Below are 22,933 nucleotides of genomic sequence, written 5' to 3'. Positions count from 1 at the left end.
CCATTTTGTGCCCAGTTTTTCTTCAGAGTGATGCCTTCCTTGTTGGATTGCAGCTTGCAGGTGGAAACTGGGGATCCCTCACAATTACAACTGCTCTCCAAACTACAGAGACTCTTTCACTCACAGGAGGGGCATGGCTCAGTAGTAGAGCACCTTCTTTGCATGCAGAAGGTCTCCGGTTCAATCCCCAGCATCTCTGATTGTGGGTAATGGGAAAGACCAGCCTGAGACCCTGAAGAGCCAGTGCTAGTCAGAATACTGATCTTGATAGACTCATGGTCTGGCTTAGTATAAGTTAGCTGCATGTGTGCATGGGCTCTCCAGTCCCACAGCTTAGGACAGGGGTGTCAAACTCATTTGTTATGAGGGCCGGATCTGGCATAAATGAGACCTTGATGGGCCGGGCCATGAGTGTCGTAAAATGTAATGCCAGGTAGCAGAGATATAAACTTTATAAACATATGAACATATGAAGCTGCCTTATACTGAATCAGACCCTTGGTCCATCAAAGTCAGTATTGTCTTAGACTGGCAGCGGCTCTCCAGGGTCTCAAGCTGAAGTTTTCCACACCTTTTGCCTGGACCTTTTTTTGGAGATGCCAGGGATTGAACCTGGGACCTTCTGCTTCCCAAGCAGATGCTCTACCACTGAGCCACCGTCCCTCCCCGAGGGACACAGACAAACATAATCATTATTTTTTTTAGAAAAACTTAAAACATGCTTAAAACAGTAACACTTGTTGGTCTTAATGGTGCTTTCTTTGTCACTCTCCCGAGCAATCTAGGGAACTGGGCAAAGGAAAATCTGGCTCTTTCCTTCCTTCCCCAGGGGATCAGGAGGGGGAGGAGCCTCAGCCAACAGAAGGAAGAAAGGCTTGGCTCAGTAACTCTGCTGTGCAATTGAAAGAGCTTGGCAAAGCAAGCTCTCTCTCCTGCCTCCCTCTTCAAGAGAGGAGCCTCAACCAATTAAGAAAATAGAGACTTTGCTCTGTAACTGCTGTGCAATTGAGTAAGCCTGGCAAAGCAAGCTGTGATGCAGAAGGAAGTAAGAGAGGGAGAGAAAAAAGCAATGACAGCCAGTTGCCGGGGGGACCTGATAGGAGCTCTCTGGTGGCCTGATTTGGCCCCCGGGCCACATGTTTGACACCACTGGCTTAGGAGGCATGTTGCAGTCCTGTACAGTCATCTCTTCCCTAGTGCTTGCAGCTGTTTTCCTTTCCAGTGCTGATTCACCCAAATGTGTATGCAGTTTGCTTGCTTTCCACTGGATCACTCCAAACTGGACAACCCACTGCCAAAATCAAATCAACAACTGCCGAAGCATTGCATTTGAGGTGACAGTACAAAACTAGCCTGTGTTCTTTATTCTGTGGGAGGATGCATTCGTATGTGCAGTTTACCACTGCATTCTTCCAGGGATGGATAGGCATCTATGCAGTGCTTATTTTATAGTGGAAACTCCTTTGCATATTAGGCCACATCTCTCCCACGTAGCTGATGGTCCTGGAGCATACAGTAGGCTCTGTAAGCTCTTGGAGGATTGGCTACATTGGGTGTGTGGCCGAATAAGGAAAGGAGTACCTGCTACAAAAAACCCCCTGCATGTATGAACTGGTGGTAAGAAGCAACAGAGCTTTACTGTGTGAAGCTTATTGAGTTTCCTTCAATTGCACTCCCGTGCAGGGCTGGAGATACTGAATGGAGGAATATGGTTTTCTGTGATGAATTTGTTGCAGCAAAATACTGCTCCACAGAGTCCTATATAGCTACTTGTCATGCCTGTGAAGCTGTCTTTCTGTCAGCCGGTAATCTTATCTGAACCCTTTCAGAAGCTGGAGCTTAAAAGATGCATGGCGAAGCACAGCCTCCTTTTCCCTTTCTCACATCCCAGCACTATTCTTGCCAGAGGCTGTTCTTTTTAGATTTGAAAATTCATCTACCTTCAAGATACATTCTTCAGATACATGATTTTTCCAGCCTTCCCCTGCAGCACGCAATGAGGCAGATTTTTTTTTCGAAGGAACAATTCAGTTAACGGGAAAGGCGCGGATCTGTTCCAGTTGTTTCATTTTGAAGCAGCGGTGTCAGAGTGGGGATGGGCTTGGACTTTGTATCTTTTCTTAGCCATGATGCTGGTTGCATAGGGTTGCCAGCTCTGGGTTGGGAAATACCTGGAGATTTCGGTGGTGGAGCCTAGGAAAAGCAGGGCTTAGGGAGGGGGTGGGACCTCCTTGATCTATAACAAGTCCGCCCTCCAAAGCAGCCATTTTCTCCAGGGGATCTGGTCTTTGTCACTTGGGGATCAATTGTAATAGCAATAGATCTCCAGGCAGCACCTGGAGGTTGTCATCCCCATCATCGGGTGACCTTGGGCATGACTCTGTTTCCTAACTTAATCTATATTCACATGGTGGTTTTGAAGATAAAGTGGAATCATAGTATAATTCAAGGTGCTCAAACACCCACTGGTTTGGCCCATGTTCTGTCCCCCAGTTGGAAAGAAGTAGCTGATTTTTTGATGGGCTTTTCATCTTGTTTGCTGAACTGTTTGGGGCTAATCAGCAGGTTGATTCGCTGTGTTCCTTCCTAACAGAGCCGTACAGTATGATTGGTATTTTGTGCACGGATGTTCTCACACAGCCTGATGGAGTTCTCCTTCCCCTCTTGCTCCAGGAAATTGTTTAAATAGGCAGTTAGATCACTCACAAATCTTATAAATCCATCATAAATAATTACTGTGGTTTAAAAAGAACTACTGTTGATGTTTGTCTGAGTAGTCCTTGGCAGCATTTATGTTTACCAGTCTGTTTGGATTATCAGCATTTTTATGCATACACAGTTTTGAAAAACCCAAATGTGAACATGTTCACCATACATTTGAGTGGTTCATTGCTGACCTAAACAGACGAGGTGGTTGGCTCATGTCTGATCCTGACAGTGGAACACAGGAAGTTCAGTGGTTGAACAAGTTCAGGGCAACATCTGTAGTATCCTTAATTGCACTCTCACTTGTACCACCTTGAACTTTTTGGAGGGTGGACGGGACATATATGTAAAGAGATTGTTCTAGGAAACTGTGCCATTGTCTTAAGTCCAATACTTGTGTTGATTGATTAGGATGGTGACTGGTAGAACCCTACCTGACATCTTTGGTCTTTTTGGCTTCCAAGTGAGTAAACTTTTTCCATTTCCTTTTGTACTGCCAGGAAGATACTGGAGATCAGACATAGTCTGAGGGCTACTTCATGTGTTGTAGGAGATCTGCTTTTACAACTGATCTCCAACTAGCAGAGAACAGCTCAACTGGAGAAAATGGCTGCTTTGGAGGGTGGAGTCTATAGCATCGTCTGTTAGCCACCCTGAGCCCGCCTAGCGGGGAGGGCGGGATATAAAAATAAAATATTATTATTATTATTATTATTATTATTATTATTATTATTATTATTATCGTACCATGATGAGGCCCCTCCCCTCCCCAAACCCGCCGTCTCCCAGATCCACTCCCAAAGTCTTCAAGTATTTTCCAACTCAGACCAGGCAACCCTATCTCTGTGGCATCACATCTGTGCTGAGCTGCCTACCCTGCCAAAACTCCGCTCTCTCCAGCCACCACTCCCAAACCTCCAGGAATTTTCTAGCTGAGAGTTGGCAACCCTACCTCTAGAAGACTCTGGAAGAGATTGTAAAAAGATCTGGTCTGAACTTTAAAAAAAAAAGTGTATTTCACAAGATTTCCACACACCCCCTCCCCCGTGCTGCTTAGCTGATAGCTTCATATTTGATGCTCTTCCTAGCCCATTTTTCAAGTCAAACTTGGTGTTGGTGGGGAGATAGCTCAGGCTATTTTTCATTACTGGGAGGCAGCTGTCATTAAAGAAAAGGGAGGTGCCCCACCACCCTGCTGCTTAGGTTTGGAAGTATGTGACTTGGAAGTATCTTTCTGCCCACATTTAAAGATATCAACAATCCATTATTTGACAGCTAAAAGTGCAATCCTAAACAGAGTTACATCCTTCTGAGCCCACTGACTTCAATGGATTTAGAAGGGTTTACTTCTGTTTAGGATTGACTATAACCATTCAGAAGCTGGGATTGTAGCTCCCAAGCAGAACAATGTTTTTACATGAGGTGGAAAGTAAAGGTACTGTCCTGCCTTATTGATTTCTGTGAGGAGAGTAAACTATACACCTACTAAGTCTCTCCTTTCGAAGCCAAAATCCATTGATTTTTATACACCTTGGTTGTTATAAATCGAGCTGATAATACTGCAACAAAGAGACATTGTTGCAGGGAAGAAAGATGTTGTTGGAAAAACAGTCTCACCTAAAATGGGCAAACTCTGCACACATGGAATATATACATTTCTCAGGAAGATAATTTGATAATTCTGAATTGAATTCCACATTCTAATTATACCTCATGCTTTTTTAAAAGAAAAGAAAAGGAGCTTGAAATTGCTATCACCTGTTTGTGAGAAGTCTCCTTCTATCTATTGTGTCCAAGGAACAATGAGAGCTGTATAGATTGTTGTATGTTTTCTCAAAATAGGGTAATGTGCACCGTAAAGATGTGATATTTTGTTTTCAGTCCAACAAGAGATGATGCTGTGCCCAACCCATTCGTTACAAAGGTTTTAGAATAAAACTGAGCTGGCTTTCACTTGTCATCAAAAACACACCTGCAGTGCTGTTAAAATTACACCTTCCCGTATTGTCATTAACTCACAAAGGGCATGAGACTAATGGAGATATTTCTGCAGGCTTGACGAGCACGATAAAAGACCAAGGACAACCAGTTTCAAGCCATGAAATATTGAGATTTTAGTAGACATATGCCTGTGTAGTTGGAGTTGCTAGGTATGAGCATTGCCAACTTTGGAATCTTATTGCTGTAGCTCTCCTTTGAACAGCTGTGTAGTCTGCAGGAGTGAGTTGATGATAATGTTTAGTTCCATGTCATGAAAAACTGCACCTGCTGATTTCCGGGCATCAGTCTGGTGCTACAGGGATGGGAACAAGCCAAGGGGAGGTTGTTTCTGGCCAGTTTGCAAGCCAAGCAGGCATTAAAAATCGAGCAACTAATAAATAGAGCAGAATGCTATTTTGACTCCAGAAAACAGTGACACTTTGATTTAACAAAACCTTCTACAGGTACTTAAGTAACAAGGAACTTTTGCCAGATAGGAATGCAGCCAATTCTTAGCTATATTCAGCACAGCAGTACTTACTAACGCGCAGATACTTTGAGTCATTCTGACTACTGATGAACACAGGAAGTATCTGAAGTTGCCTGAGACAGGATCGATACATCTAGATCTGCATTGTTCACTGAGGGAACCAGCTGAGGGAATCTGAGGGAGACAGTTTGGTGTAGTGATTAAGTGTGCAGACTCTTATCTGGGAGAACCGGGTTTGAATCCCCACTCCTCCACTTGCACCTGCTGGCATGGCCTTGGGTCAGCCATAGCTCTGGCAGAGGTTGTCCTTGAAAGGGCAGCTGCTGTGAGAGCCCTCTCCAGCCCCACCCACCTCACAGGGTGTCTGTTGTGGGGAAGGAAAGTAAAAGAGATTGTGAGCCGCTCTGAGACTCTTCGGAGTGGAGGGTGGGATATAAATCCAATATCATCTTCTTCTTCTCTTTAGTGTCTCTGGCTAAGAGAGATCTTTTACAGTATTATTTACCTGAGGTCCTTTAACTGGAGATTCCAAGAATACAAAATATGCATTCTGCCACTGGGTAATGGTTCTGCCCCTAAGAAAAGTGGTTATTAAGTGCAGTTCTAAACAGAGCTGCGCCTTCTAAGTCCATCCATTAGATTCAGTGGGTTTAGAAAGATGTAAGTTCATTTAGCATTGCACTGTCAATAAGTTTGTGCCAAGTAATTAAAACAACACTTCCTTTGGAATGACTCAGCGAATAACTCTTTGGTGAGTACCAGTCGGGAGCCACAATATGTGACAACCCCATATCGCTTTAAGGCTATTGGACTCAATGTGTTTAGTCTTGTTTAAATTTGTGTTGAATTGTGCCAAGATTGTTGAACTAACTACAGTATTTAACAGCGAGAAGGGATTTTTTAAATCCTGGAGAGTGATTTTGAGTCATTTAAATCTATTTCTTTATGGTACTGCTCACTCAAGCCATCTGTGTGAACTCTTCTTGAGCCTATAAGTACCTCTGATAGGGTGTACTGTTGGTTTTATCCAGATAATCTGTAAAACGCCCATGTTTTGTGTATTTCTGTTCAAAGGCAATGAATGATATGCAGGACACATGGCATGCATTATGCTTGCTTCCAGGATGTATCCATACAGATGTGAGCTTACCCTTTTTAAAAATTCCAGATAAACCCAGGTTTCTGCCCTGGAGAGGATGTCTGCTCGTACTTCAAAGTGCTGATCTGAATAAAATGTAAAAACAAAATGAAGCAAAACATTCAGAAAGTAGCAGAGGATCCTGGAGTGTGGGAGTAGGGGATGACTGATCACCTCTCTGTTTGGATTGCACAAATTGATCATAAATTGTGAGAAGAACCTCCCCCTTTGCTTTTTTAACAACAGTGAATATTGTTCTGAAATACAGGATGTTATACACATAAATATTTTTGCACTATTTTCCCTATGGTTGTTTCCCCATTCTTCTGCTGTCATTTGTATTTTACAGAAGGAGGTGTTTGGATTATACTGGGGTAGTGGGAAAAGCTTCATGCATTATCCCTCTCTTCTAGTTTTGCCCCTCATTTGCAAAAATTGAATCATTCGTAGCATGAAGTTCTTGATGTTTGTTCAGACAAAACAATAGAGAACTTTGGCCAATCAGAATTTCATGTTTATACATTGACATTAAGGGTGCTGATTGACCCTTAGGACAGCTCGGGGGCGGGGAGGATGGTATTTTTCAGATCTGGATATCAGGGATCCAAAAGATATCAATATTTCCACTTTTCCAGGTTCAAAATACTGGTTTGATATTCAGATCTAGTCCTGCTCCCCAGTATTCTGATATTTGGTTCCATTATTCCCTGTGGGGAGTCTTTCAGGAGGGGCTGTTTTCTGAGCCAATTGCACCAATCTGCTGGTGCAGGTTTTTCAAATAACCCTCACATTTCAACTGAATTGGACTAAGAGGTCCAGTTCTATGGGTCCCTGAACAAAGTTCCCCAGGAACATCAGAAAAATAAAGAAGTCCATGAAGCCTTAAAACGCTGTCTCCCAGTATTTCCGGTTAATCCAGAATATTTGCAGGCCTTTTCTGGGACCCATTTCCAGTATCCCAGAAATTCTGGATACCACCGGAAGACCCATATATAACTGGAAAATACCAGTAAGTTCTTTTTCAGGTATATATTTTGTATGGGATATATGCAGATGCTCATATATAAAACTAGCAATGATGCAGCACATGTGTCTTTGCTACCTATAGATGATCAAATAACTTAGACAAAAATCTTGAGTGTGATTCAGCCAAAACGAAGCTTTGTTAAGGCCTATTTTTTGGCTGTCGTCCATCACATCTTTATCATTTAGATACCAAATCATTTACCATTAGCACCCAGTGCATATACAATGAATATACAGATTAATGACCTAATGTGAACCTACCTTAAAATGAAATGGACTCAATAAATCCCACATCTGTAAAAATAGTCCTTAGAAGACACATGTATAATGTGAGATTGGCACAATGCTAACATGTTATTTTATAGATTTGAAACAGATTTTAAATTAGCCTTTGGGTTTCGAGTCCTGAGGTTCCTATATTCAAGTTGTCGTATACTCTTGAATTTAAAATGGCAGTTGGAATTGTTGCCACATTGCCTCATGAACACTTGAAGATTTCCATTAAACTGTCTTTCAAATATAGCGGTATAATAGCCAGACTTGGCAGCAGTGTGAAAGGTTAAAGAACGTACTGCCTATTTTCATGTTCCACATTTTCGAGCTAACCTAGGAATGGAACTATACGGTCCTCTTTTAAGTCAGAAAGTACAATTGTCTCAGTGCCATCACCTTACTTTGCAGTGGCTGCGCCTGGAAGATTTTTTTTTTTTGGCTTCTTATTCTTTGCAACTGAGCTGTGGTAATTACACACTTCAGAAAAAAAGAATGAGATGTCACATTTTTTTCCATTTTGCATTTCCTAACCCCCTTTTTTGTGTTGCCTTGTCATGTCATCAGGCTTTTTTCTTTAGCCTTGCTCACCGCAAGTAAATCACAGTGAGCTGTTATTGTTGAAACTGTGAAAGTTGTTTCAGTTAGGTTTGGGTGTTCTTGAAGAAGAAGAAGAGTTGGTTTGTATACCCTGCTTTTCTCTACCTTAAGGAGTTTCAAAGCAGCTTACATTCTCCTTCCCTTCCTCTCCCTAAACAGTCACTTTGTTAGGTAGGTAGGGCCGAGAGAGTTCTGAGAGAACTAAGACTGGCTCAGGGTCGACTGGCAATTTTCATGTGGAAAAGTGAAGAATTGAACCCAGTTCTGCCAGATTAGAGTCCACTGCTCGTAATCACTATACCACACTTTGAGGTTTTTTAAACAGAGGCTAGATGGCCATCTGACAGCAATGCTGATCCTGTGAATTTAGGGGGAGGTACTTGTGAATTTCCTGCATTGTTCAGGGGGCTGACTAGATGACCCTGGGGGGTCCCTTCCAACTCTATGATTCTATTGTAACTTTTAACAATGTTAGGCAAGATTTCCATAAATGCGTATCATTCGTCAGGTAGCCCTTTCTTTTGTGTTTTGTGCTGGATCACCCATGACATGTTCATTTACATTTAAAAAGAACCAAATTATTGCATCTGAACTTGCTATCACCAATAATAGCTATTTATAGACCTGTCTTCCATGAAGTTTCTTGACAGATTGCCCTCAGAACAATGCCCCCCCCCAAAAAAAACTAATCCTACTTTGAAAGTTACTGATAGAAGTATCAACGATGGAAAAATTAGACTGCGCCTAGGTAATTCATAACCCACATCTCAAGATAGGTGCTTGAAACAGCTCTCTGTCATTCCTATGCTCTCAAAAGATTTCACAAACTGAGGATTCCTGTGCCAAAGTGGAAATTATGATTATAAAGTAAACAGCACTGAGAGCTTTCTATGATGAGGTGGTCACTTTGGGCTTCATAGGCGAGTATAAAAAATAACATAAATGGAAACATTGCTTTAACATTGGGCTATTGGGGGGATGTATTTTTCAGCAAGAGGTGTCTGAAAAATGGGGCTGTTTTGGCTGAAATGATAGTTGGAGAAGTTTAAAGGAAACAATGCATTTTTTAAAGGAAAGGAAAGGTCCCCTGTGCAAGCACCAGTCGTTTCCGACTCTGGGGTGACGTTGCTTTCACAACGTTTTCACGGCAGACTTTTTACATGGTTTGTCATTGCCTTCCCCAGTCACCTATACTTCCCCCCTAGCAAGCTGGGTACTCATTTAAAAATCCCCTGTAATTCCACAGAAACAGGCCTTGCTTGGGGGAAAAAATGGTGCTTTGTTCTCATTGTGTCCAAGTCCACCTTGCCTTAGAAAAGTTAGAACACTTAAAAGCTGAGCTGGCGTCAGGAAGAGGTGAAATGAAATAAAAGGGTATTATTATCATCATCATCATCACCACCACCACCATCATCACCATCACCTCGAAGAGCTTAGATGGCTTTTAGTACAGGGCCTACTGTTAGCTGGCTACATCAGGGGGCATGGCCTAATATGTAGAGGGGCTCCTGCTAGAAAAAGAGCCATGATGATGCTTATTATTAGTAGTAGTAATACCAGGTTGGGAAATGAACCAACTTGGTTGTATGCAAAGCCTAAGGGGTAAGAATTCTCTGGGACTGTGTAATACCTAGGGTTGTGAGTTCTGGTTTGGGAAATGCCTGGAGATTCTGGTGGTGAAGTTTAGGGGGGAGCAGGGTTTGGGGAGAGAGTGGACCTCAGCAGGGTACAGTGCCGTAGTGCCCAATACCATTTTCTCCTGTTGAACTGATGTCTGTCATCTGGAGATGAGTTGTAATAGTGGGACATCTCCAGGCCCCACCTCACAGATTGTGCGATGATTCTCGTCCTATGTCAAACACTACAGGTGAATGCATATTCTTTTTCAGTGAACTGTTTACCAGAAGAAATGCATGACAAAACAACTGATTAAGGGGCACCAGAAGTAAGCCTAATTAGATCTATGGAAAACTAAGTTCCATGTTATCCAATGGGGCTTGCTGCCAGGAAACTGTCTTGCAGCCATGCTTCCTGTGGCTTTGTCAACCCCTAATGATCAGATTCTCTTGATTGAAAGAGAGCTGTAGCCGCTTCTGAGGATTCTCACAACAGCTGGTGTGTCCTGGTTTATTAAGCAGGCAAAATAAGACTTGGTCATTTGCCTGTATTCTGCAAGTATGCTCATGATGTGTACAGCAAAACCCTTACTCCCCTTTCATACCACTAAGCTAGTTTTTCCAGGATAATTACTAAGGCCACACATGAAATTTTACTATTAAGACAATAAGACTCCTGTTTATTTTTGCAGCAAGAGACTAACATAGCTGCCCCTCTGGAATTATTATTCTAGGACTGTGGTTAATCTGAGCAGTTGGGTGTGATTGCCGGAGGGCATCAACGTGGCAGATGAGGTTCAATGTGGCCAAGTGCAAAGTAACAGCAGCTGTCCTGCCTGCTCAACCTCTCAGGAGGAAAGAACAGCGTCTGTCTCCTGAGACAGCTTTTAAACTATTCCCCTCAGAGCCTACTAGGCCTCTCTCTCACAGCACAGCACAGATCATGACACAAGGCAAGAGACATTCAGAGGTGGTTTGCTATTGCCTGCCTTAGCATCACCACTCTGGACTTCCTTAGTGGTCTTCCACTGCAACTCCTTACTCACCGACACTCTCTTTCTAGCATGCTAGAAGGAGCTCATTTTGTCCTCCCTCTTTCTAGCATGCTAGAAAGAGGGAGGACAAAACGAGCTCCTTCAGTGAAGGACAACCAGGGTCAGTATCGCCTCTGAGACCAGACAGGCAACAGCCCAGAGCTTACACCAATCATCGTGCCTCTGTCCAGCACAACAGACTTTTAAATACAGTTGCACACCGGCTCCAAATGAAACAAAAGTCTAGCGTTGGCTTAGTAAAGACTGCAGAAGTGGATCGTTGATGTTTTTTATTAAAGGGAACAATCACAGGTGAGCATGTGCACACAATCATAATCCAATACATCAATGACCCATGCAGTTGCCCTCATAAGAACATAAGAGAAGCCATGTTGGATCAGGCCAATGGCCCAACCAGTCCAACACTGTGTCACACAGTGGCCAATATATATATATACACACACACATACGGTATATATACACACTGTGGCTAATAGCCACTGATGGACCTCTGCTCCATATTTTTATCTAACCCCCTCTTGAAGGTGGCTATGCTTGTAGCCACCACCACCTCCTGTGGCAGTGAATTCCACATGTTAATCACCCTTTGGGTGAAGAAGTACTTCCTTTTATCCGTTCTAACCCAACTGCTCAGCAATTTCATCGAATGCCCACGAGTTCTTGTATTGTGAGAAAGGGAGAAAAGTACTTCTTTCTCTACTTTCTCCATCCCATGCATTATCTTGTAAACCTCTATCATGTCACCCCACAGTCGACATTTCTCCAAGCTAAAGAGCCCCAAGCGTTTTAACCTTTCTTCATAGGGAAAGTGTTCCAACCCTTTAATCATTCTAGTTGCCCTTTTCTGCACTTTTTCCAATGCTATAATATCCTTTTTGAGGTGTGGTGACCAGGCAGTGACAGGTTCAGTGGTAGCAGGGCCAGGAGTAGTTTGGCTTGTTGCTTCCACAGCCGGCCTCTCCTCCTCTCTGTTTTTTTATGACCGAGATGCTTGTTTCACAGCTGGGCTGCAATGGGTCAGCGCATGCATGTTCTTCCTTCCTAATGAGCCCCAGGTGTCTCTGGGCTGCTAACTGCACACTCCGTCTTTTTTCCAGCATTTCATGTCAGACCTTTTTCTTTCTGCTCTGAAGACAGCTCTGGAGACAGAGGAGGCGAGGTGGACTGTGGAATCCTGTCTGATCCTGAGCCATGAGTCTGGACAGCTGGGATGTCGCTCTCAAACTGTAGATCCTCATTTGACAGAGTAGCAGAAGCCTTGGGAGACAGGCTGCCTGAAGAAGAAGACCATAGATTTATACCCTGCCCTTCTCTCTGAATCAGTCTCAGAGTGGCTTACAATCTCCTTTATCTTCTTCCCCCACAACAGACACCCTGTGAGGTGGGTGGGGCTGAGAGAGCTCTCATAGAGAAGCTGCCCTTTAAGGGACAACTCTTGCGAAAGCTATGGCTGACCCATGGCCATTCCAGCAGCTGCAAGTGGAGGAGTGGGGAATCAAACCCAGTTCTCCCAGATAAAAGTCAGTGTACTTGACCACTTCACCAAACTGGCTCTCACAACAGAACAGTGGTGGCTTAGGTAAAAAAGGTAAAGGTAGTCCCCTGTGCTAGCACCAGTCGTTTCCAACTCTGGGTTGATGTTGCATCACAATGTTTTTATGGCAAACTTTTTTTTTAATGGGGTGGTTTTCCATTGCCTTCCCCAGTCATCTACAGTTTACCCCCAACAAGCTGGGTACTCATTTTACTGACCTCGGAAAAATGGAAGGCTGACTCAGCCGTGAGCTGGCTACTTGAACCCAGTTTCTGCTGGGATAGAACTCAGAACGTGAGCAGAGCTTGGACTGCAATACTGCAGCTTACCACTCTGCGCCACACATCATATCTGTGAAATATGGCTCCTGAGACACAGTTTGACCACCACTGCTGCATACCCTGTTAGGTGCAACCCAACCTTTATGTGCAGTATATATGATGAGCTTGAAACAAGGTACAAGATTGCCTATTCCATCCAGTTCTTCTCTAACAGCAGCTCTTAAAATTCTCGAGCAGAAAAAGATCTTTCCCAATACCTTCTATGTGAGATCTTTCAGCTGGAGATGTCAGGCAATGAACGTGAGGTCTTCTACTGTAAAGCAGGTGCTATACCACTGAGCTACAGTTCCAGAAGATTCTGGCGGTGCCACTGATGCCAGCTACTTTAATACCTATAACCAGGGCGTTTTTTGGTAGCAGGAACTGATGTAGCCAATCCTTCAAGAGCTTACAGAAGGCCCCGTAAGAAGAGCCCTGTAAGCTCTTGGAGGATTGGCTACATCAGTGGGTGTAGCCTAATATGCAAAGGAGTTCCTGCTACATTCCCTCTCCCAAATCATTCCATAGTCGAAAACAATCAAGTAAATTATTTAAAATCTCAAATGTCATCTCTCTCTGCTTGTTTTCTCTTATCTCTGAATGTGTTGTTGCTGATCAATACCAGTGAGTATTTGTATGGTTTTAAGTTTTGTGTTTATCTGCTGAACCAATGTTTGTGGAAATGACAAGAGCAAACCCGGGCGAAGGCTCTTTCACGTTTGCTATAGTGACCTTTACGATAACTTCATTTCACCTGGCATTTTTGTTCAAACTAGTTGAAAAGCCTCTGTTTTTGCGGCTTTTCCACCACCGTTTCAACAGATAAGGTCAGTGATATCATTAGCTGGCAGGAAAAAAAAGAGAAGATGGGACATAAAGAAAAAGGCCTTTTTTAACCAGCTCTTGGTTCTCACTGAAAGATCATTGTTGAATGTGTTGTTGGGTTCATGACCATTGAAAACTGTTCAAGTGTTTCTGGAAGAAATTCTGTTGCTTAGTTGGCATTGAATCAAGTATGATTTTATTGTCGCAGCCAATGTAGTCAGATTAGTATAAGGATTAAAACTCTATATAACCTTTTCAAAAAAGGTTCAGCATAGGAAAGATTTTAAAAACTATAGCAAAGTTAATCCATCTCAATAGGTTGGGCCTAAAGGTTGCTTTTTTTCCACTGTAAGGCTCTTCCTATCTTGATCTGCATAGCCCAGGCTAGCCCGGCCTCATCAGATCTTGGCTGCTAAGCAGGGTCAGCCGAGGATGGGTACTTGGATGGGAGACCACCAAGGAAGTCTAGAGTAGCTACTCAGAGGCAGGCAATAGCAAACCACCTCTGAACATCCGTTGCCTTGAGAACCCTACAGTTTGCATAAGTCATCTGTGACTTAATGACACTTTACGCACTTCAACCAGTAGAGAGTGATTGCGGAGGATTATTTCCCCCAATTTTAATCTCTCCCTTCACTCTTTGTTCTGTTCTTTGTGGCTCCTGTTCTTCAGGGGTAACATTCTGAAACAAGATCAGATCTTATTGCTATAATTTTTACTACAAGAATGCCCAGAAACTTCATTTGCCCCCCGAAGTGTCTGGAATCTGACTAATATTTCTTAAAATTTGAATTTTTACTATTTCCACTGAGTGCCTGTTTGTTTCTGGACCTTAAATGGTCTTGACCTTTTAAAGCCGTAAATGGTCCAGGACCAAGATATATCAAGGAGTGCTTCGTTCTGTATCTAAATACCTAGAAACTAAAATAATCATCTGTGACCTTGTTTTGAGTCGATTGCCGTTTGATAGATGACAGGTTGGAGCATGAGAGAGTTTTATCAACTTTGTCATTATGAAAATCCCTTCTGGGGACGTCCATCCATCCTTATGTATCATCTCTTCATCATAATAATTTTAAAATAAATTTTTATCTCATAATTCCTCTTATCAGTTGGCGCGCATATTTCTTCCACCCTCCATTTTATCTGCTCAGTGACCCTTTGAGGGTAGGATAGACTAAGAAAGAATGATGGGTCATGGTCTGCTACAGAGAAAGCAATCCAAAGCAGGTTTATTCAGTACCCTTCTTGGGTATATTCAATTAGGCTTATTTCCAGGAAAGTGTTTGTAGGGGACTGCACTGCGAGTTTCATAAGCAAGCAGCAATTTGAACCTGCCTTTTTCCAGTCCACCTTTTATGTCAGAGGGAAACGTGGATGTTTGAAAAGGCTTTTGAAACCAGTTTGGTGTAGTGGTTAAGTGCACTGCACATGGACTCTTATCTGGGAGAACCGGTTTGATTTCCCACTTCTCCACATACACCTGCTGATGTGACTGTGGGTCAGCCACAAGTTCTCTCAAAGCTGTTCTGCTCAAGAGCAGTTCTGGGAGAGCTCTTTTTCAGTCCCACCTACCTCACAGGGTGTCTGTTGTGGGGAAGGGAAGGGAAAGGAGATGGTAAGCCACTCTGAGACTTCTTCGCTTCTAGTGACGTCCACTTGATTCACTGGGTTGATTTGATAATTTATTGCTGCCTGCCATGGAGGGTGAGAGAACTAGGTCTAGGGGGATTAGTGAAGGGACTAAAAAAATGGCTGCTTGGTTGAGTCTAGGACCTGCTGAGGGGATTTTACCAATGTGGCTTCTTAGGACTTGGTTACTAGGACTGGAGGCCTAATTGCACACATTGATTTGAACTGTCTGGCTAGTTATTTGGCTACAAGTGTTTAGTATCATTTGCAATCTACAGCATCTTTCTTTGGTGTGTCAGCCCCATTTGAGAGAGATTTAATTTTGAAACAGCCATTGCACCCAGCCAAGGTCATCCAGTCAAGATTAGTGGGGAATTTCCTCCACTAAATGGGCAACATGGTTCCTGTTTTCCATGAAGAGTTCAAAAGGACTGAACCGTAGAGATACTATTTCTAGCCACAGGACTGAGATCTGTCAGGCGAAGCAAAAATAATAAAATTGCATATAGACCCTTGCCTCTCCATGTTCTCAGATGTGGAGGTGAGGCAAATTGAAGGGCTCTTATTGAGCATCAGTTCAGCATTCAGAAGGTTTCTCTTTCGACCTCTGTCTTCTCCAGGTAAAAGGATCAAGTCAGAGGTGGTGTGAAAGACTTCTGCCTGAGATTTTGGAAAGCCACTGTTAGCAGCATTGACCTCAATACACTGACTTTGTATTAGCCAGCTTCGTATGTTCATGTATTCTGATTCCAGGAAACTGAATAATGTAAGAATCTCTAGCCACACCCCTCCCAGTGGTGATGCTGCCATTTTATCTTCTTAACCTTTGTGTTATCTTCAGACTGTTGAAGAGTAGCTCTGGAATACATGAAAATATTTCAAAGTAATATCCCATTAGCTTTCTTTTGGCCCTGGCTGAATGGCCCAAGCTAGTCCGATCTTGTTAGAGCTCGGAAGCTAAGCAGGAGTGGCCTTGGTTAGTATTTGAGTGGGAGACAACCAAGGAAGTCTATGGTTGCTACACAGAATTAGGCAATGACAAAACCACCTATGAACATCTCTTGCCTTGAAAACTCTATGGTGTCACTGTAAGTTGGATTGCCTTGGCTGCTCTTTCTACCACTAGGTTCTGCCACAGTTGACTAACTATGCATATAAGCATGAAACACAGGGCTTTTTTTGAGCAGGACTGCAGTTCTGGCTGGCTTGGCATCGGGGGTGTGGCCTAATATGCAAACAAATTCCTTCTGGGTTTTCCCTACAGAAAGCCCTATATAAAACTATGGTGACATCAGGGAGTATGTCATAATATGCAAATGAGTTCCTGCTGGGCTTTTTCTACCAAAATAGCCCTGATGAAACGTATTAGTGGAGTGGGAGTATATGAATAAGGCAGATGAAAAATAATTGCACAGGTGGAAGGAACAGTACCTTAGTATGAATGGCTTTGGGTTTCCTTGTAGACGGAAGATGTCGGTCAGGCTCCATTACGTCTTCAGTCATTATGTATAAAATATGCTCTTCCTAAGATGTTCCATTATCTCTGTTTACATTTATTATTTCTTTGATGACCTTGCCAAGAATAATCAGCAATTAACTGAGAAAGTCTATTAGCTTCGACAACAAAGATGCCTTGTGATAGAATAATAAGAGATCACAGGTAAGCCGCCAAGGCAGTGAGCGAGATGCACAACCCCAGAAAGGAGTAGCAGGTCCTCTGTACAAACAGGACCAAAAGGGGGAGGAATATAATCATCTCCTGCAAAATACAATATCTGTGTAGGGAAATAGTATGGCAAGATACTTAAAGTATACATAATCTGCTGAGTGAATACTCTTAACATAAAAATATTCCAGATTATATACACTCATTTTAAATCTTCCTTATGCTTGTTCAGAAAAACCCTCTTGAATATGCCCAATTATGTCGTAAGGAATTATTTCACTGTGTTTGGGAGAGATAACCCAATAGGCCGTAGTTCTAGATTCATAGTTCTAGCCTCTTTATCAAGCTAGTGTCTCTCACTGCCTTTTCCGCATCTTGCACAATTAATTCATTGTGTCTTGCATAGCAGGTTTGTCTATTCTGAAAACGAAAGCTCAATATAGGAAGCTGTTTCTTGCAACTGTGAGAGGAAGAGGATAAGAATTGGAACGATAATTGCTGAAATGAAGTCTCTTTTATGCAGCAGAAGTGCTCCTAAGAAGGGAACTTATTGTATCAATATTCACTTTTGGTTTGACTATAAGAAATTTTTTATTTCCCATTGTTTCTTACACGCTGTCTTTTTTCTTTGAGACAGATAGGTTGGGGCCTCCTCTGGATATAATACTGGACTCAGTAAATTGCACAGCGTTTAGCATACAATGGAGAATGCCTCGACAACACGCAAGTATTATCTCGGGATACACTGTGAGTATTTTTAAAATTCTGGGTTAGAAGTATACTGAAAATAAATCCCATACCTTTAGTAAATCCAAAAGACAGTATAGCATCCTTCCTAAATCAAACTGCCACCTTGTGCAGAGTTACTCCAATTTAAATCCTTTTACACCAATGGGCTTAGTCCAGAGTCACTCTGAATAGAATTGCATGGTTAACCTGTCCATCTCAGCCCAAAATACATTCCAATAAGTGTGTGGGGGGGGAAGCCATTGTGAGTGTTGGCTAGAAGTCAATGGCGGACCACTGGTGTGAAGCTTAAATAGGCATGCACTTAAACTGCCGAAGGAAATGTGCATTTGTGACTGACTTGCTAACTTTCCTTGTATATATGATGTAATTTTGCCGATGCCCTGACATTTGAAAACAGTAGTTGGATTCTATAAAAGGTAATTAGTGTTTTTATCCAAAACTTTTAACCAACTAAAGTTTCATAAAATATTCCATTGGTTCTAATTCAGTTGGCCCACCGCTGGGGGCTCTGGTCCTTTGTATAATGTGTAGCTTGTTTGAGGACTTGACATAAGGGAGGAGGAAGGACGTGACTTTGATTAACAGAAGATCTCTGCACACTATTTGCCAGCAGGAGACAGCAGGAGAAGCATTCATGCCCTGCTGGAGGGGGAAGCAAGCTGCTGGGCTAAGTGGTTTTCTTTTTTGATCGAACAGATCTTGTCTGATGTTCTTATGAAAGAGGGAAGCAATTCCAAGCAGATTTGCCAAGATAGCTGAGCATCTAAATGTACCACTATCTCAGGGCACCACCAAGATGGAGATCACAACGTAGGACCCAGTCTGTGAACTCCATCACAATCATATGATGTGTTTTCTCTTCCTGTTTGTGGTGCTCCTTCTCTGCATTGGGTCTTCAACTTGCCTCCTATGCATTGTCTCCCCTAAATTGAAACAATCTGTGGAAGGAAGTATTTGGCCCACTGCAGAAGAACATATGGCCATCTTGTCTTCTGCACCTCTCAGGAGAGTGTGTTTGTGGGGGTGGGGGGAAGGGGGAAGCAAGTGGAAGCTCCTTCCACATTGTGTTAACTTGGAGCAAAAATAGCAAATGTGAGAAGCAAGTAGCATATGGCTGTGATGGCATTCACAGGTTCAGCCTGGGGATCACCCAGCATCTCTTAACCTGTGAAGCATTATGGAAACTGACCCTTTAAGGATTTCTGCATATTGATGTAAGAGAGGAGACCTGGAAAGTGAATCCTGTTTTTGGTGGAGTTTGGTGCTCCTAAATAAGAACCACATCTACTTTTTTTGTAGCAGGAATTCCTTTGCATATTAGGCTACACCCCCCTGATGTAGCCAATCCTCCAAAAGCTTACAGTAAGCACTGTAAGAAGAGCCCTGTAAGCTCTTGTAGGATTGGCCAGGAAAAGAAAACACATCAGTATCATATGATTGTGATGGAGTTCACAGACTGGGCCCTGTATCCTACACTGTGATCTCCATCTTGGTGGTGCCCTTAGATAGTGGTATACAGGGTATGTGACCTAATATGCAAAGGAGTTCCTGCTACAAAAAAAAAGCCCTGTATGTGTGTATTTCACAGTAATAATTATTTATAAAGCAAAGATTTCAGGATTTCACGGCTGGTAACATCATTAGGGTTTGTAGAATCTTTCGGGCTCAAGTGCCATGTTCTACTGGAGAAAGTTTTTCTTCCAGACGTTTTGTTCTCAGCTATGGAGAACATCCTCAGTGGCGTTAAAATTGTGTTAAAATTGTGCTGGTGTTTGTAAATCTCAATAGCTTCTCTGTTCAGGCGGGTATGATAATGTGAGACCGTAGAAAGGACTTCAGTTCTTTCAAAGTGGATGACGTGGATTTACAAACACCAGCACAATTTTAACAGAAAGGAAGAAGGCATTTTCATCCACCAATCTTGGTACCCAGCTCTGCAAAACACCCTACAGACTATAAATTGCAGAAAGTCACAGAACAATCAGCACATTCCACAGAACAATCAGCACAGTCAACAACCATCTTCCTTATCTTCACACCCCTTCCAACCCTCCCAGCAATTAACACAGAACAATGGTCACATTCAACAGCCAGTTTCCTTATCACTACCCTTCCAGGAAACCCCACCAAACAATGGGCACATCCACAAACCAATTGCCCTTTCACCACACCCCCTCCAGCCTAGAAATAGCAGCTCTCCAGCAGCCCTGGCCCCACTCAAAGCACAGCAGCCAAGAAGGTCAGAGCGCCTGCTCCGGCTGCAACGCCACTGAGGATGTTCTCCGCGGCTGAGAACGAAATGTCTGGAAGAAGAACTTTCTCCAGTAGAACATGGCACTTGAGCCCGAAAGTTTCTACAAACCCTAATTTATAAAGCACTTTCAAAATCAAAGAGCGGTACAAATAATAAAATTAAATTAAAGTAGGCACTGCCCACAGGCTTGCAATCTTTCATCATGAAAGTGAAGGAAAAAGAAATGCTGGGAAGGGCATAATGTGTGGTTTTTAATCCAGTTCTGCATAGGAATTCTATCTTTGCAAAGCTAAAATGGTAAGGAAAAGCACGGCAGGTCGGCTGCTTCTCTTTCATTTCTCTGCCGCCATATCTGAGGCTGTAGTCTTTGATGATCCAGCTGTCCAGACTCTCCTGGGCCCGCTTTAGCAGTGATGAACATGAAAGCTCAAAGAGATAGATGTTCATTTGGATGTTTGGAGGGATGGGAATCCAGACCTACTATATTTTGCTTTTTTTTTTTTTTTTAGAAACTGCATTCGATAAATCATAAGGGAGTTAGCATTTGTGTGTTAAATACATTTTTGATTTCCTGCCCACAGTCTCATTGTAGCTGTCTAGCTGTTTTTGAAAGTGGCGATAAGACAACCCATATCCACCCATTGCTTTGGGTACCTTTCAAGTTGATGGAATATGATTATGGGTTTCACTGATGTGACATCTGCTGTCTGCTTGAGAAATTTTAAATATTTTTTTTTAGATTTAGTTTTCACTTTTTGTTCCTGCCTTCTTTGCATTAGTGCTATATTGATGAAATCTGCCAGGAATGTTCTATAACCCCCCTGAGCCTGCTTCGGCGGGGAGGGCGGGATATAAATTAAATATTATTATTATTATTATAAAAGCTCAGATTTTACATGCATTCAAAGCTGGGTGATCCAGTGCAGAAGAACACGAGATTTCTTTAAATTTAACAGTTGTGTAAAAGGAAACTTGTCAGGAGAAACCTTTCTGGTACTTGCATATACATACAAGGATGCATACTGAGCTGGGCTAAGAAACACTCAACTGGCAGTATCTGTCAGATCTCCAGTAGCCAATTAGCTCTGTTGGCTCCACTCACTTTTAAAAAAACACACACGTGATGGGCACGAGGAAATGTATCAGTGGGTACCCGAGTGCCAATGGGCATCACGTTGGAGACACCTGGGCTAAGATCTAACATAAACACATTTCTAAATGGTGGAAAATTTTGCTTTTGGGTGGTGTTGCATGCAACCCATGAACGTGTTTACTGGTGGGTTGGTAATTTTGGTTACTGCCACGGTGTTAGAAGATAGAAACTTCCTAGAAGTTAACAGCAGTTCAAGAATGGAACCAGTGACCTAGGTGGGATGGGACTCACTGGAGATCTCTAAGGAGAGGATGGCCAGCTATCTGTCAGGGATTTACTGTATTTTGTGGACGGTTGGACAAGATCTGTAAGGCCCTTACCTACTCTAGGTCTGACAATTGTAATCTGCGGTCTGTGTTAATGCACTCGTGTCCTTATAACCTTAGTTGACTTAACCAACATCTTCTCAAGGTATACTATTCAGAGGTCGCGGCCGATAAGCCAATTAAACAGCAGTCACATGATGTGCCTCTCAGTCTGGACATGCTCAGTACTGTAAGTATCTGACATTACTTGTACATCCGTTGTTAGAGCTTTTGATATATCAGTCATTTGACCAAGAGTGTTTGAGTCATAGTCTGTTGGTGTTGCTTTTTGGCATTGTTCCCATGCCTCAAGTAGCTGCACCATCAGCGTGTGTATGGTATATCTCCATGTTAGGAAAAGCTGTTTCTTTTTTGCAATTTTGGATACCACACAGCTGTTCAAGGTGCTGGAACTCTATTAGAAAAGTAGGCTTTGAAACATCACAAAACTCACACGGAGACTTTTAAAGCACCAATGTTATTTCTTTGCTTTTGTCCCCCATTTCGTTTCCCTGTTTAAAAACAATAGGTTTGAAAAGTGGGGTGGGGGGAAACTTTGCTGTCTAAATTGAACACACGTGGTATGTTTTTACATATTTGCTTTATGGCATAGCATTTTAATTAAGGAAAAGTCTACATGCATGTGGAAAAATGTATGAGTAACTGAAAGGCTGTGATGGATGTTCACAGTTAACTGTGACATATGGTACTAATCAGTGTTCTTCATGCACAAAGTCTCATTAGTGTGTACTAATACCCTTTATATGCAGAAGTGATTGAACAAAAGAGTTTAAAACTGAAATGAAGCTTTGTGTTTTAATGGGATTTGGTCCTTGTGGGTTGAACTTAAAAACGGCAGTATTCAAAATTCCTGTATGCCAGGGGAGTTTTCTGGGCTTCTTAGTTTTGATCCTCTAAGAACCCACTTCTCTTTGCTCACCTCCCTGTTTTTAGGAGGAAGTCAGAATTGGCTCACAGGAAAATGGAGCCCACACTTGCCATCTGCCAGAAGAGGGCAAGTGATAGTTTCTCTTCATTCTACCATCACTGTTTGTTTGTCCACCTACTTCAGTGAGTGAAAAACTGATGATGGCTGCAACAGCCTACAAGTATCACTGTACTTTCCCTTTGAGAAGTGAATCAGAGAAGGGCGCAGTCCTCACTGATACTGAGAGGAAGAGCACTAGGCAAGTGAGAAATGAAGGCTGCCCCTTCCTGCCGTCACTGAGGTGGGTGAGTGATCCACTGAAGGAAAAAGCCACCTGTCCTTTCCCTTTGGCTGCCAACTTGGGCAGCAGAGGGAAGGAACAGAGATCTTCCCTCCCTGCCTCAGGAAATTGAACTGCTAAAGACTTCTAGAGGGTCACCCAGAAATCTGCAATCCGTTCTGATATGTTTAATTAATGTTTTTGTCTTTAATAATTCTGCTTTCTTATGAAGTTCTATTTCCCCCTCTTTCCCCCAGGGCCAACTTGATGGGCAAGCAATTTTTGTAAGTACTATTTTTCTGGAGAGGGAGGGGTGGAATTATCAGACAAAACCATTGATGATGGGATTTAGTTCAGCTTTCTTGTGCAAGATTTGGCACAAGTCATTTGGGAAGAAGTGGAAAA

General features: G+C 42.7%; 1 protein-coding gene across 2 annotated transcripts in view; it reads left to right on the top strand.

The window, feature by feature from the left end:
- EGFLAM (EGF like, fibronectin type III and laminin G domains) overlaps nt 1-22,933 on the top strand; it is a 168,865-nt gene that overhangs the window by 38,126 nt on the left and 107,806 nt on the right. For both annotated transcript variants that reach the window (XM_060236057.1, XM_060236059.1), the window contains exons 2-4: nt 17,496-17,605; nt 21,427-21,510; nt 22,786-22,812. In XM_060236057.1, coding sequence (XP_060092040.1) covers nt 17,496-17,605; nt 21,427-21,510; nt 22,786-22,812 — 221 coding nt within the window. The remainder of the gene's footprint in view (nt 1-17,495; nt 17,606-21,426; nt 21,511-22,785; nt 22,813-22,933) is intronic.

The sequence above is a fragment of the Heteronotia binoei genome, chromosome 4, assembly GCF_032191835.1.
Source record: "Heteronotia binoei isolate CCM8104 ecotype False Entrance Well chromosome 4, APGP_CSIRO_Hbin_v1, whole genome shotgun sequence".
In the NCBI taxonomy this organism is placed as follows: domain Eukaryota; kingdom Metazoa; phylum Chordata; class Lepidosauria; order Squamata; family Gekkonidae; genus Heteronotia; species Heteronotia binoei.
The sequence above is the reverse complement of the archived record's forward strand: the minus strand, read 5'-3'. Positions and strand labels throughout refer to the sequence as shown.